This window comes from Bactrocera tryoni, chromosome 2 (assembly GCF_016617805.1).
Source record: "Bactrocera tryoni isolate S06 chromosome 2, CSIRO_BtryS06_freeze2, whole genome shotgun sequence".
In the NCBI taxonomy this organism is placed as follows: domain Eukaryota; kingdom Metazoa; phylum Arthropoda; class Insecta; order Diptera; family Tephritidae; genus Bactrocera; species Bactrocera tryoni.
The window spans coordinates 53,360,276-53,377,029 of NC_052500.1; the positions used below are offsets into that span (position 1 = coordinate 53,360,276).

At 36.7% G+C, this 16,754-nt stretch overlaps 1 protein-coding gene across 3 annotated transcripts in view; it reads left to right on the forward strand.

Moving 5' to 3' along the window:
• Positions 1–16,754, forward strand: part of LOC120768986 — a 56,271-nt gene that overhangs the window by 36,409 nt on the left and 3,108 nt on the right. For all 3 annotated transcript variants that reach the window (XM_040095817.1, XM_040095818.1, XM_040095816.1), the window contains exons 4-8: positions 11,883–12,484; positions 13,680–13,896; positions 14,138–14,410; positions 14,487–15,603; positions 15,671–15,769. In XM_040095817.1, coding sequence (XP_039951751.1) covers positions 12,301–12,484; positions 13,680–13,896; positions 14,138–14,410; positions 14,487–15,603; positions 15,671–15,769 — 1,890 coding nt within the window. In that variant the 5' untranslated portion in view covers positions 11,883–12,300. The remainder of the gene's footprint in view (positions 1–11,882; positions 12,485–13,679; positions 13,897–14,137; positions 14,411–14,486; positions 15,604–15,670; positions 15,770–16,754) is intronic.

Genomic DNA, 16,754 nt, shown 5'->3' on the forward strand with positions numbered 1-16,754 from the left:
TCAAGTTGACGTATCATTTTTTTTCAGTATTGTTTGACCTTTCATCATGGAATGACTTATGCCTGAACACGTTCTGTAAATAGTGTGTTTTGCGTGCTTCGCTCTACTTATGGTCAACATAATCGGCGTACTAAGCGTACTATTCGCAACATCATCACCCATGTTGAGACCCAGCATTCGTTATTAGATAAAATTCGGCGGAATAGACCACTTCTAGCACGCAGTGAAGAAAATATAGCAACCGAAGCTCAGAGTCGTTCGCAGCGACTTGGACTGACATATGGAGCGACTTGGACCATTCTTCATCGATATCTTAAATTGAAAGCGTACAAAATACAGCTTGGGCAAGAACTAAAGCCGGCCGACAAAAATAAACAACGTTTTGGTGTAGTTTGTGGGCCGGCGATATCATCGGTCCATATTTCTTCAAAAATGATGCCCGGTGAGAACGTAACCATCAATGGCGAGCGTTATCACGACATGATAACCGACTATTTGATGCCTGAAATCGAAGCTCGTGATCTTGGCGACATTTGGTTTCAACAGAACGGCGCCGCTTTCCACACATCGCATCAATCAATGGATTTATTGAGAGAACTCTTCGGTGAACAGATAATTTCACGTTTTGGACCAGCCGATTGGCCATCAAGATCATGTGATATGACACCGTTCGACTTTTTCTTGTGGTAATATGTAAAGACTAAAGTCTATGCAGATAATCCAACTGCGATTTAAGCCTTGGAGCAAAACATCACGCTAGTGACGGACCGAAACCAAATTTTTAGCCCATGCCGATGCCGATTAATCGGCCAGAAAGCAAAGAATCGGCCGATGCCGATGCCGATGCCGATTCTAATTCCATAAAAAAATACCTGAATATTAATTCATAAGGATATGTATTTAGTAAACAAATAACATCACAAAATCAAATTTATTTTTATTTATCCAAAAACATATTAACTTATTAATACACAGTGGTTTTCTTATTTTGTAAAACATAAATATAAATTTGGGTATATTTGTACTCATAGTAGTAACTTCTGCTGACTACATTCACATATTTAGTATATGTTTTTTCAATTCTTTAATATCTAGTAACCATATATTTTGAAATAATGATGATTGATTAGAACAATACTTAAGTTAACATAAAAAAAAAATTCAGTTCATATGTAAGAACAGAGGTGAGAGTCACTATATGTATATGGACATTTAATAATCAAAATTAAATAATTTTATGTTATAATGTAGAAAAAGAAGTTTATTTGCGTTTTCTCCAAGCAAGTTGGTACGCCTATCGCTATAAAGCTGTCCTGCAGCACTAAACAACTGTTCACTTGCAACGCTTGTTGCAGGTGCAGTTAAATCTTTTTGGGCAATTTCTTTAAGTAACACATGCGAACTTTGGTGCCAATATTTATCGTATTGCACCTATAAATTTCTTCAATTGAGAAATATTTGGTTTTAAAGCGAGGATCAAGAACTGTAGAAACAAGCAACTCAGGATTTGTCTTAATAAACCCAAATCGTCGTAGTAAAGAGGCTGCTAACTTATCTTTTAGCATTGAAATTTCTGCCTCATCATCATCAGAATGATCTAGCTTTTTTTGCAACATTGCAATTAACGGAATTATTACAGACGCACTTGTAGAGTCAACTGATAAAAAGGCTTTAGAAATGAAATTAGATTGCAAACGGTATCCCATTCTGCTGTTAGAAAATCTACCAAACCTCGCTCGGCAATGTATAGGTTAATGGCAGCTTTCTGTTCATATGGACGATTTAACATCATATATGTGCTGTTCCACCTGCAAACAATGTCCTAGATTAAGGTATGCTTTGGCAAACCAATGGTGTCCTGAAACTGTTTTAAATATCGACAAGCCGCCTGTTCACTTCTTTTGAAATGGCCCACAATTTTACGACATTTCTGATTTAATTCTTTAATGTTCGCCATTTTTAAAATACTATCTTGAATCACTAGTTGTAACGTATGTGCGCAGCATCCTAACCACTTGACTTTTCCTAATACAGCAATATGGATTTTCGTTGTAATATTATATTCTTCGAGTATATTGTTTAATCCAGCTATTATATTTTCTGCTGTATGATCTTTATCTAATACGCTAGCTGCTAAAATAACATTTAGCCTACGTGGCCCTTGAACAAAATGAGCTGTGAAACTTAGCAAAGAACACGTCTTCGTGGAATTACTCCATATATCTGTCGTGAAGCTTAGCCATTTGGCTGATGCAACAAGCTGAACTACTTTTTCTTTGACTTTGTCATATGTTTGCGGCATTAATGTTGTACGAAAAAACTTTCCACTTTTTAAACGATATCTGCTTACATTATTTTGAACTGCTATATTTAACCTTCTAAAAGCCTTCTACTATATTATAGGGCAGCATGTCGACAATGATCATGTCCATGATTGACTTATCGATTTGCGCTTTTCGCGTATAAGATGGTCATCTGGGTAAAACGATTCATTTTTTTTCCTCAACAGATTTGGTATGGTTTCCTGAATGTAGCTGCAACTTGGCTCATCTTCCTTTTGCTTCTTGTTGGAAGCGTTAAAACTTGTTTGTTCATTTTCATACAATACCCACTGCTCTTGATGAACAATTTGCAAATGTTTTTTTATATTTACCGTCGTCTGTTGTTTTTTTCTGGAATTTCCTAATGAAATTGTCTTTTGGCAGGTGTTGCACTTGGCTGTACTAACATTTCTTTCAAAAAATTTCCAAATAGGATTTGGACGCACCATTTCTCCTATACAAAACTCTATTTTAAAATACTTTCAAACAAAACTAAAATCTGTTACTTACCAAAATCTGCAAAAAAGTTCAACAACGAATTAAAGCTCAAACTCAATTGAAAACTTAGATATCTAATTATAGCGGAATAATGAGAACGATGCATGGAATAAGTTTATTACAGGGGACGTCACATGAACTAATATTTTAAACTTTAAAATAGTTAAAAAAGACAAAATTTAAACATGGAATGGCATTCGAAATCAGTGCAAAGAATCGGCCAAGAATCGGCCAAATACGGCCGATGCCGATGCCGATGCTGAATTTTGTGGCCGATACTGGCCGAAGCCAATACCAAGGTCGATTAATCGGTCGGTCTCTACATCACGCGTGTCAATCGCCAGTTACCAGTCGAAATGTTCAAACGAGTCATCGGAACTTGGATTCAACGGGGATAAAAGCCAAAGAATGTCCCTTAGAATAATAATAAACGTTCCCCATTAAATTTGAAGTTTCTGTTTTCTTTAAAAAAGTAGGGAACATCGAAATGGCTCAGCCTTTAGCTTCGGTGTAGTTCAATTAACGTTTTTCCTTTTTAAGTATTATTTTATTTTGAAGTAATTAAAAATGTTTTCCATGAAGAACATGAATCTAGATTTCCTTCACTTTTAATATTTCAATAATACATTAGTACAATCTTTAATCTATAATCAGTCCTCAGTAAACTAATCGGAAATCCGTTAACTACTGGAATTTCTTGACAAAAAATGGATTATTCAACGAAGCATTTAAGGGATTCCATTTTATTGTAAAATTTGTTCACGATGACATCATTGAAATTATATTAGAAATGTTACTAGATAGTTACGAATATATTCTGACCTAGAAAGTCATTTTAGATATACAGATGTATCTAAGTAAAATTTGCATGATGCTCAGCTATTTTATACTTAGTTTATTTATCTATAGCGTACACATATATAAACTTTCGAAAATGATTGCATACTTATGCAAGGAATTTGGAAATTAAATGTAATTAAATTAACATCCGAATGTAAAACAATGTCTTTTTATTCGGCACACGTAGGCTAACCCAAAACTTACAACTGTTTCAATGCTAATTTATTTAATTTGTAATTTTTTTTGCCTCGAGCTTCTAAATACACTTAAATTAACGACTTTGAAGTGACAGAAATGATCTTCGCGTGTTGCATAAAAATTTATGATGTTGATGCTTGACTACCCGTTTAATGGGTTTTGCCAAAATACCAACAAAAATAAAAATAAAAAAACAAAACTGGCAGAAAAACTACTGGTTCGGTAGATTTGACGACAAAGCAGGTTGCAGAATTAGAGATACTCACCTATGTACATATGCTTATTTGCATATATTTACATACACGTGCATAAATACTTTCATATGCATTTATATATATGTATATATAAATGCATACTGCTGATCAAAAATCTTGTGCGCGCTCACATAAATTTGTAGTATTTAATTATCTTATCTACAAGATATGCGCATTAGTCGGGTTCAGAAATAGAATTACAAAAACTGTTTTACTTCAAAATATGCTTTCCCCATTATTTGTTATTTTTGCAACAGGTTTGCGAGAAATTTTATAAGATTTCCATGAATCCTAAGACATACTGCGATGACACTATCGTGGCGAAACGGATTATAGTTATCAATTATCTTCTGAAATAGCTTGAGGAAGTAGCTCTTATAGTTGAAAGAAACTTCTTGAATACCCTATATGAGCTAACACAAGTTTATCTCAGCTTTGTAAGCAATCGCCATTCATTTTAGCAAGACTGGATTGGCACCGAACTTCTTTATGGTCAGGCAATGGAACGTCTGTTCCTTATCCTTATCGATCTGGTTAGTGGCTTTTCGATCCGGAGACAGCTAGGTAGCTTAATGAATTTTCCTATGTTGAAATCTAATACTACAGAGAACCATATTTTGGGCCCCGGCGAAGTCGATCAGTCTCAACCCCTTTGGGGATGTTATATCATCTGAATTTACCGACCGTTATGCCGAAGATACCTTGTTTGCCCACCCTGGCGTTAAATGCACTAAGTACCAATTTAACATCGTGGCAGGGCAGCTTTCGTAAAAACTCAATATCGTGAAAAGTGTAAGAAAGGCATCGGTTGCTTTATACTGCTCCAGCGGAGTTATTGGTAAAGAATGGTTATGAATCCGTGGATCAAAGACTCAATTAGTGGGTGAATATCTACTCTAATAGTAGAGCGGCATTATTATTAGTAAGAAGTTCGATATTATAATTTATTGGTATTTAGCTCAGGGATATTACAGGAAACTATGTACAAGGCTGATGTCTCGAATGTTAGATCAGGTCTAAAACTCCTCGAATTCCATACTTTAAGACATCCGGGTTAATTAGTAGAAATTAAAAAAAACACTTAGCAGATTTATGCTAAGCTCAAGGCGGTTTGTTAAGAGTTAATATAAAATACATAATTTTTATCTGTTTTCACAAAGTACTGTATGTATATAGCAGTCCAATGGCCGAAATCGATTTATACATTTGCTAGCAAACATATATAGAATCTAAGGATCCTTCTTTTTACCAATAATAATCGGTCCATTTGTGATAAAATGTAAGCTGGCGCTAAAACTATTATTACTTTTTATACTCTCGCAATAAAGTTGCTAAGGAGAGTATTATAGTATTGTTCACATAACGGTTGTTTGTCAGTCCTAAAACTAAAAGAGTCAGATATAGGGTTATATATACCAAAGTGATCAGGGTGACGAGTAGAGATGAAATCTGATGTCTGTCTGTCCGTCCGTCCGTGCAAGCTGTAACTTGACTAAAAGAGTCAGATATAGGGTTATATATACCAAAGTGATCAGGGTGACGAGTAGAGATGAAATCTAACGGGCCCACCTGTCACTAAAATTACTAAATTTTACGGAAGAAAGTATAACTAAGCCATATGAAATTTCTTGAAAATTGATCAAACTTTGCAAATACCTTCTCATGAAGCCCTTCCTTGCTTGTTAAATCTTACATATTTATATCAGCCGTTTTGCGATTTTTTTTTTTGCTAGCCAAGCGATTATTCCGATTATTTATGATAGCATTATGAAATTTCTTGAAAATTGTCAACAAATTCTCAAGAATATTCTTTTGCATTTTTTGGTGTGGTAAATGGTAGGTTAGGTTAGGTTAGATGGCTGATCATAGATCGCACGTGGACTAGATGTAGTCCTTTGTGAAGCATTAAAAATAAAACTCCCATGTTGGGACTTAAAAATCGGCGAAACGCTTCGTAGCCAATACAAATTTACAAAGGCACTTAATTTCTACGCCCGCCAGTTCCGTGGGAAGTCTGAAGGTATGCGCTCCAAGTGTCTGAGTCTTGATCTCCCGAAAGCGGGGCAGTCAAGAAGGAAGTTTCAGTCTTACAGCATGTTTGCTAATAGGGCAGTGGCCCGTCAAGAGCCCATCACTAACGAGAGGCTGGCCTTACTGAGGTCAAAGAGATCATTAGATCTCCTGCTATCAATATTGGGCCAGAAGGCTTTTGCGACCGCGCAGGTACCAATGCTGGCCCAGCGTTGACCAAGAAGCCGTGAGACCTAGCTATCCAGTAGTAGAGCACAGGAGGATGCGGGAGCACCGACCCGTCCCCATTCTACCGATAACGAGAGTACAACAATGGTAAAGTCTAATTGTTTTCGAAGACAATGCTAAAAATTCGAGTGTTTTCTTCATGTTTCAAATTTAAACACTTGTGATTTGGAAATTAAACAAAAATAGCCATAATCAGTTCCTCGAGAGATTTTACATATTTTTCGAAACATTAGAGATTTCAAACTAGTTAATTTTTTATGAAAAAGTACATATGACTCGATCTCGATTTCGGTCTTTAATACAGTAATCAGTATGTAGTTAAAAAAAACCTTAACAGAAAGATAGATTTTTTAAAATAACAATTAAGAACTAGTATATTTGAATCTTACTTCTAACATCAGCTGTGTAAGAAGATCTTGTTAGATGGTTCAAAATGTCTTTCAACTCGCAATTAAATTCATATTTTGTTTATTTATAAGGGTCAATATTCTATACCGGTTTTATAAAAGAGTTCAAGCTCAAAGAGAATTATGCACACCTAAGCTCAATTAGACAAAGCTTTATTGAATAAAGTAATAAAACTTGTTGACAACAATTTTGCCATCCACGCGACTTTTCTTTAAAAATATTTTGTTTTCAACCAAAAAGCGGCATTGGCATTTTCCACTGACATTTAAGTGCAACAATGAACTTTTGTTATTCGATACAGGAAAACATACAGTGCTGCATAAAAGTAATGGCTCAGCGAAAAAAGCACGCGACTCTTGCCTTTTCTCTGCTCGATGCCATTAAAGGCGCTTAAAATATATAATGCCATAACCAGAGTGAGTGGCCTTATATAAGTCCGCTATTAAATTACAACACGTTGTTTTGAACACAAAAATATTTTTCTATGCAACATTTTTAAAAACAAAAAGAATTTAATGCAAACACTGCACTTCGACGCTGTTTTATTCGAAAATAAGTGGAGAAATAACATGCTTTTTAGCATAATACAGTATGGTACTTACTTTCATTTCTATAGACCCCAGTGTCACTTTGATGTCTATACTCACTCAGTTACATAATTATCGAAATTTCGAGAGAAAAACAATGAATAGTGTGATAGGTGGATCATCTTCAAATAGGATGACAGAAATTGATCAGATTACTAGTATCAAGTATTTATGCCCTTTTTCAGTGGCGGATTCAGAGGGGGGAAATGGACAAAATGGCGGCAAAACGGAAAGTTGACGAAGAAAAAGCAAGAATTCTGCAAAACGCGAAAATTTCTGCGTTAGTACTTGCGAAGAGTACTACAGGGCCTCAGTGTACATTCCTCTGTTGTTTATTTTAACTGAGTTGGCTGCTTCCAGAAAAAGTATGTACTTTGAAAACCAAAGGAATGGAAAATCTTATTGACTGCTTGATAGATAGATTCTAAGGCCTTTTGGATAATGACAACGTCATGTGACGATTCAATTTCAAAGGTGAACTTGATCACTGACATTGCCATTGGAAGCAAAAGTCAAAAGAGAACAAGTTACCGACTACTGCATTGAAGACGTTGAAAAACTGCGATGTAGACCTATTCCCCATAATTTATAGTTTTCTTCGCATATTCTGCACATTTCCTGTGACGAATGCGAACTCTGAACGCTCTTTTTCGACACTTCGTCGCATAAAAACATGGCTGAGGACGAACATGCTTCAAGATATGTGGATTGATCGTTGCTGCACACGCATTATGACTTTGAAGTCACTGCAGAAGAAATTCTCGAAAGATTCTCAAAACTTGGCCCACTGCTCCTGCAATTTTCGCACAATTCTTATACAAATGTGGACTTTATTTACTAAACTTACACTTACAACAAAAAATTCTATTCGTCAATAAAAAAGTGGCTGGAAAAGTAGATGAGACCTACACTAACTATAACTATTAGGCTCTTCTCAAACTCAACTGTCTCTTTACAATCAATTTTGGCAATTTTCATGAATATTTGTGTATTTCAATAGCGCAACCTGATAATTTATGATATTTATCAGTGATTTAAATGCTACAATTCGTATTTACTGTTATCTCTTGGTTTACATTGTTGCATTTTGCTGTTTTATTACTAGTGATTTGTAAAATGTTTACATATAAATAATCGAATTCAAACGAATTTGATCAATGAATTGAATTCAGTAATCGCACTTATCAATCAAGTGAGGTTATGTAACTGAAACACTAAGATTAATAATATTCGTAATGACAATATTCTCAACTCAGTGTGGGCTATCAATGAATGTGTTGCTGTTCTGATATCTATGTAAGTGAAGTAATGCAGTGTAAAAAAAGTAATGTATACTTGGGGTAATAAATATGGATATTTGCAGATATTGAAATAAAAAAATTCCCTTTGGGTTGCGAAGATTTGTGCTAGCGTTCATGGAATGAGCGATAAGGGTGGAGCATGAATATTTTAATTTACTTCGTTTTCTAAATGTATTTACTAGTTAGATATTAAATATCTGCTAAATTAATTTATATTCAGATATTTATATCAAAAAAATAAGACAAAATATTCAAAACAAAAATTCATTTAGTTTTATTAAACAATTCTATTTTTGTGGATGTATGTGACAGCTACCCGAAAAATGTTCAACAAATTTTAAGCAACTTTTAAATTTCTGATGATGGTGAATTCTCCTCCAAACGATTTTTCTATTGGTTGAGTTTTTATATTAATTTGTAACTAATTTAAAACATGTTCAATTTAAATATTTTATGACTAAACTTACCCATCTTCTTTTCGTAATTTGGCGCCAATTCCAGGTACCAAGTGCAGTCAGGTCCTTCTCTACCTGATATCTCCAACGGAGTGGAGATCTTCCTCTGCTTCGAAAACCTTCAAGGCTGGAGTGTTCTCTTCCATCCGGACGACATGACCTAGCCAGCGCAGGTGCTGTCTCTTGATTCGCTGAACTACTTCAATGTCACCGTAGTACTGTGGGCAAAAAATAGTAAGACTAAGGCGGTTTAAATTTTGTGCGAAAACAAATTCGTCGAAATATTTTTTTTTTTTGCCAGCAAGTGTTTTTGGTTAGTACAAATTATACAAACAGGCTTGAGAACGCATTGACGACGAACCACGGAATAAGGAATTAGTGCATGAGAATCGTCGATTTACAGTCATACAAGTAGAACTTATCGGCATCGTTAGAATATCGGAAGGATGAGTGAAAACCATTTGGAAAAATCATATGGATCTAAGAAAAGTGAAAACATGATTGGCTCCTAATTCACTAAATTTTTTTGAAAAACAGCGTCGCGTTAACGTTTGTAAAACAATGCTTTCCGACTACCAGGATGTCATGAAAAGTATTGTTACCGGCAATGAGTCTTGAATTTAAGCCGATTGAAAAAAAAAATACATCAAAGCAGGTCAAAATTTAAGGTTATGTTGACAGTTTTATTCGATTATCGAGGTGTGGTGCACTCCGAATTCCTTCCAACCGGCCAAACTGTCAACAAGGAATACTACTTGAGTCTAATGCGTCGTTTACGCGTAAAAAGCCGTGCACCAAAAAAATGCATCGTCGCATACTGCATTGACTCTTTGTGAGTTTTTCGCCAAATTGTCAACCAATATCGTGCCGCAATTACCGTATTCACCTGACTTAGCTCCTTGTGACTTCTGGCTATTCAGCAAACTCAAACGCCGCGCCGTGGAAACCGTTCGAATCAATTGAAGGCATTAAACGTGAATCGCTCAGCGCATAGAATGCTATTCCGAAATAAGACTTTAACAACTATTTTGAGGATTGGAAAAGATCGATTCCTCGAAAAGAAGATCTTTCAATTAAGCAGTTATTTGCAAGGTTTTTACTTACGATTAACAGAAAGTTGACAAGAAAATACAATAAAATCGAACGAATGCATAGCTTCCATACAACTGATTGTTCAAATAAACTCAGTTTACCTTAATACAAACGAAGTATAGTCGAATATCTTATTATACTCTTGCAACCAGTTGCTACAGAGTAACATAGTTTCGTTCATCTAACGGTTGTACATATCACCTAAAACTAATCGAGATAGGTATAGGTGATACTCACATTTGGCATATTTGGTTAATAGTATATGTATATCTCCTAATCCACAAATGCTACAACAACCAAATTCGCTCAGCACGAATATTATAAGAATTCCTACCTTATTCTTCTTCTTCTTCTTTATTGGCGTAGACACCGCTTACGCGATTATAGCCGAGTTAACAACAGCGCGCCAGTCGTTTCTTCCTTTCGCTACGTGGCGTCAATTGGATATTCCAAGCGAAGCTAGGTCCTTCCAACGGAGTGGAGGTCTTCCTCTTCCTCTGCTTCCTCCGGCGGGTATTGCGTCGAATATTTTCAGAGCTGGAGTGTTTTCGTCCATTCGGACAACATGACCTAGCTAGCGTAGCCGACCTTTTGATGACGACCAATTAAGGAACTCCTACCTATAATGTAAAAATGGGCGAAATCGGATGAAAACCATACCATATAATGGTACTGTTTAAAACTACTAAAAGCGTGATAAATCAATAACTAAATGCGCCAGAGACATACAAATTTGCCGCCGGGAAGGTATAAAAAGGTTTTATAGGGACCGGGTTAAAAATTGGATGACGGGCGTGGCACCGCCTACTTTTTGGTGAAATCCCATATCTCGCGATCCGATTGATCGATTTCGACAAAATTAGGCATGTATTATTATTTTCATATTTCTATGTCATGTTGCGAAAACGAACAATAAACACGCCTACTTTCCATATAACCCTATTTTAAATTGCACTTGATTCGTTCAGTTCCCAGTAAGGAAATCACGAAGCAATTAATATAACGGGATAAAATTTTGCACGAATAATGTCCTTGGTATGTATGTGCCACACTAAGATCAAAAATTGTTTAAATTCAATCAAAACTGTTCAAGCCCCTAGGTACCGAATATTTAGACGCCGGTACCTATAGTTGACGTTTGATTGAAAATGTCGGTCAATGTGTGATATATATACAACTGAAATTAGGGAATAATCCTTCTCTTATAATGGTATGTCTGTATGTCAAAAATGGGTTGAATCGACAAAATACCTTAGCCCCCATATACCTAACATAAAGATTTTCGAACTTCGTGGTTACTTTGTACCGCATATAGCGGTCAATATGTGAGTTACCCCAATAAAAATGAGAGAGCGAGTTTTAGTAATAACAGGACGGCAGAAAGATATCTGCCTAAAATAGATAAATTTCAGGGAAAACTTGCCCTAGCCCCTATACAACTAATATCAGGATTTTCGAACATCCGGCTGACTTCACTCTATATGATTCGTTTAACACCTTAAAGTATTTCCCTGGTTTTGATTTTTGCAAGTTGCAAGAGTATAAAATGTTCGGTTGCACCCGAACTTAGCCCTACTTACTTGTTTTTTCTTGTCTTAAAATATACTTAGTCTATTTAAACTCTTTACAATATATTAACCATTCTTCTTTTTCAATTCTTCATTTTCAGTAAACAAAAGTATACAGACTTATAGAAGACATTAATTAGCAATTCGATTGCATCCGGAATCGATATTCATAAATATTTTAATGTGAAGTAAATAAGAAAAAAAAAACGAACGGCTGCCATTCCTCCACTGATATAAAAATCGGATAAAAATTAAATTAGTTAGTGTGCTTGCAAAACAAAATTGCGAGAAAAAAATTTGACACTTATGTATGTGCAAATATCAATCGAACGAAAATTTGAAAAAGACAATAAAAAGATACTAAAATATTGACGAAACAAATGGAATGAAATAAACACTTTGACCAGGAGTACGGCGAGGAAATCACGTATGCGCAAAGGTTGAAGAGAAAGCGGTACTACGACTGCCGATTCTAAGCATTTAATTTACCAAAACTTAAGACTGAATCTCGGCTCAAATATGCAGCGTATTTCGTTGCGAACACTGCGGCCAACTCTTCAACTTTATTGGTTTGCTGCTTTTGTGCTCTTATTCGGCCAAATAGCAGCATGTGAAGGGATGATGTCTACAGAAGAGTTGGCAAGCACATCATACAAAAAGAAATATCCACATAACTTTGATTACAAATGTTTCACGAATGACGGTAATGTTGAAAATTAGATTTACAGTTCGATACTAATATATTTATAATTAATACATTTACTTATATATGCAGGCAGATCTTACTACTTTTAAGTTATTTTAGTTGAGTTTAGAAACATTGTGCACTATCTGGTCGGCTAATAATCCACACATAGACCAGTTTTGTTCTTTAGCGATGCCTGATATAGTGCCTTTCTGTAGTTCATGAGAAGTAGTCCTCTTTCAACATGCCAGCGTTTGACGCGTATTTCAATAGGTTTTGCGGCCTCACTAACGATACCTCTTCAGTGTCTCTTACCGTGAGGCATGTTTGAAGCGTTGTCTTGTAAAGCAGGACAAATGCAAAAGATATGCTTCATTGTTTGTCTGTTGGTACGCTCTTGACATTTTCTGCAGTCTTTTCGATCTGTCAGCCCATGCTCCTATAGTCGTTTCTATCAAGAGTATTTCTGTGCGATTCTGATCCTCCGCTGTGCACATGACTTTTGCGGTTTTGCATCCTGGTAGATCATTTGATCGCCATTCTCCCGTATAAATCGTATAATAGACAATTTATGCATTTACCAATGTCAGTCACGTTTCTAGACGACAGCCGTACACAACTCTTTGCAATCTCTTCCACTATCTCACTTCTAGCGATGTGATCTGGCACTTAGTAGAAGTGAAGTCGCTTCTTCCTGGCGACACTTTTCACTGCTGTCTTGTTTCCCAAGACACGTTTGGCCGATATGTGAAACTAGATTACGACTTCAATGTATAGGTAGATGGTAAACCCTGGAGTTGTCTGCTCATTCATTAGAGGCCGTCTCCGCGGCTTTCTCAATAGCAAAAGCTTTTTTAGTGCAGTGATCAGGCAACTGTTTTTTTCTAGTTTCGGACAGTATATTCCCGCACTAAATCCGTTCTCCATTTTCGATCCATCCGTGTAAATGTTTAATGTGCTATGCGCAGGTGTTATGACTCTACACCAACCATCTCTTAGTTCATTTTGAATCTTCTTTTCCAATTGAAAAGTGGGAGCTTGTAGTCGGAGCCTACCAAACCCTCATTACCCACTGAGATATGACCAAAGGTTCTATGTGTAAATTCTACTTTTCAGGAACCATATTTTAAGTAGAGAGTAGTGTAGTGATTCTCCATATCAGGTTTGTTATAATTATTGTCCTGCGTTTAAATATTCGTTCTTCTATTTACAGAACCAGTACCAAATTTACCAAATGTACGAGAAGATTCAATTGGCCTGCAAGTTTCGGATCGCGCCTTACATCAAGTAATGAGTCGCATTTTCGCCATCGTTTTGCGTGAGAAACTTCATTATCGTAATGTCTCACTAGTGCCGCTCGTAAATACAGTTAATGCGTCTGTCTATCAATTTGAAGAGATCAATTATCGCAACATATTTGATCAGTTGAGGTAAATGAAAAAACACAAAAAAAATCCATTAATTGATTGGTTGTAATTTTCAAAAAAAAAAAAAACTAAAAGTGGATGTACAAGCTTTACCTTGAATAGTAATTGAGATGCCGTCATGAAGCTTTGTACATGAGTTCCTTGATATCCAAGGGTCGTTGGCTGTTATTTTATTTCAAAAAACTCGTAACCTCAAACCTGCAAAAAGGATTTTCCAAATCATAAATGTTCCTTTTTCTTGCAGATACTTGCCTGATGGGATTATGACAATGATCAACGTAGCTGTTTGGATGCCAGCAGTGGTGCGATCTATAGTGCCTGATACAGTTTTGGAGGCTGGCATATCAATAACACCAGGACGCTTCGGTTGGTTTGTGCCGAAAACGCAGGTCGATATGCCATTAGAGTTGGCCGCATACAGTCTACACTACAGCATATTTCTCAACCAAACACATGGCGATTATGGACGTTACGTAATACCGGCAGAGATACTAGATGAAATGCGTGTGGGTAAAAAGTGAGTAAAATACATATCACGACTCGCATACTCGTGTTCCAAATATATCCAAGTAGTAAGTATAAAATTTTAATAGCTACGAGGAATACATAAGCCCAAATTGCGTGGGAAGAACATGTGTCACACTGTTGGCCGAGCACAAGCCTGACACGGCCTTCGTCATGCATCATATAGCCAGTACCAACAGTTTCGTCAATGTGCTCTGGTTGGGTGCGGATTTTCGCGAAAAGCTGCGGCAACTACATGGCAAATATCAGGACAAGCTTAACGCTGAATTGCGTCATAAACGCTTTATTGTGGTGCACTGGACGCCATCCATTGTAATCGATGGCGAAATTGAGTTCTACCAAATCACGTTGCCGCGTTGTGAAGACTTGTCCGTATTACATTTAACCGCGTGCAAATATGAGCTCACACCGGTACTCAAGTACTATGAGCAAAGTCTGACCGACGGGCGCTTGGTGTCGGCTTTACGCGAATTTCAAATATCCGATCACATGCTTCAGTTGCTACAGCTGAGTCCACATTGGCATAGCACCGATACGAGTATTGAGGATGTCTACAATAAAGTGGCATGCGATTGGCTAAAGTCAAACGGTGATACATACACGCAATGGATTAGCACTAAGTCGCCAATTACATTATATATCGGTGGCATATTTCCGTTAACGGACTTCAGTCGTGGTCATCAGAATCTTGAAAAAACCGTTAGACAGGCAGTTAAAGCTGTAAATCATAGTGGTTTACTTAAGAATTACAATATCGATGCGAAAACTCACGACGGTCAGTGTAAAGCGGACGAGGTTATGAAAATATTTATACATTATTTTTCCGAGCCGCGTGTCTTGGGTGTGCTGGGTCCAGCTTGTAGTGAAACCGTCGAACCAATAGCGGGCATATCGAAGCATACCAATATGGCGGTGATATCGTACTCGGCGGAGGGCGCCACATTTACCGATCGTCGTGCTTATCCGTACTTCTTTCGTACGATCGGTTCAAATCGTCAATATGAGGACGTGTATGTCGAGCTAATGAAATTTTTGGGTTGGAAGCGTGTTGCCGCACTTACGGAGGATGGACAAAAGTATACCGAGTATATATCGCATATGGAGGCAGCTATGAAACAACAAAATTTGGAATTGATTATCAATAAGAAGTTCCTAAGTGATGTGAAGGCTTCGGAAATGAACAAAGTGAGTTGAATTCCACTTAAATTGATTGTGAAATAATAATTTTCATCATTAAAATATTTAATTTTAGCATTTATTGGATCTAAAAGAAAAGCACGCTAAGATCATTATTGCGGATATACATAGTAGGAATGCCGAGCTGGCGCTTTGTGAGGCCTATAATTTAGGTGTAAGTTGCTACATATACGAAAAATATATACTTAGTTCTTAGATAGCCTAAAATATCTTAGTGGAGTTTCCGATGGAACACTTCTTCTGATTTTAACTTAATTTTATACTACTGATCTTACCTTGCGGAGCAAAGCCAGTGTCATGCTTTGTCTTCGACAACTTTTATGAACTAAAGTGTTATTGTTTTGCCTGAAGATTAACAAACTACGAAATAGAAAACTTCATTGCAGTGTCTATAAGCTATTATCAGAGACAGTATTCGATAAAATTGAAGCTTCGGAGTCATATTTAGTCAAGGTTTTTTAATGACTTTATCCTTTAATTTTTGAAAGGAGTATTTTTGGTATACTTGGACTGATAAAAACAATTCCTTTGTAGCTCCAGAAAACTCCTATAGTTGAATTTCACGTATCGACAAAACGACTTGAACAAATTCCAAAAATTAAAATCTGGTTAGACATTTTGTTCGTGTTTCTATTTTATTCTATTCTATCCCCACTGTCGTCTCAAAATTCTCGCCTTCCATCGGCCTTTTTAGGCAAGGCAACAAAAAAGTCCGGGGGGCACATCTGGGTTGTAGGGCGGCTGGGAAAGTGTTGGGATGCCGGCCTTGGTTAGGCGGTGTGAGCCGGGGCGTTGTCGTGGTGCAACTTCAAATCGGCTGCCCTTTTTTGGGCGAGGGGACGCCGGCATGGACCACTCGGAAGATTGGATCCATCTTTGTCATCTACCCCCTGTCAAGAAATCGGGGATTCTTCATTTCCCCCTCTCATCTCCCGCTTATATGGAAGATAAGTAAATTTTTTTCCTAGGTTGTTACAACTGTCCTTAATTATGATGCCTCAGCAGTGTTTGTCGAATTTTCGAAATTTAAGTCAAGTATTTGTGTTAAATTTTGGCCAAACACTTAACAAATATCATTGGCCCCCTGTGACTTTTACCTTTCTCCACACTGAAATATCCACTGGGAACACGCTTCGACT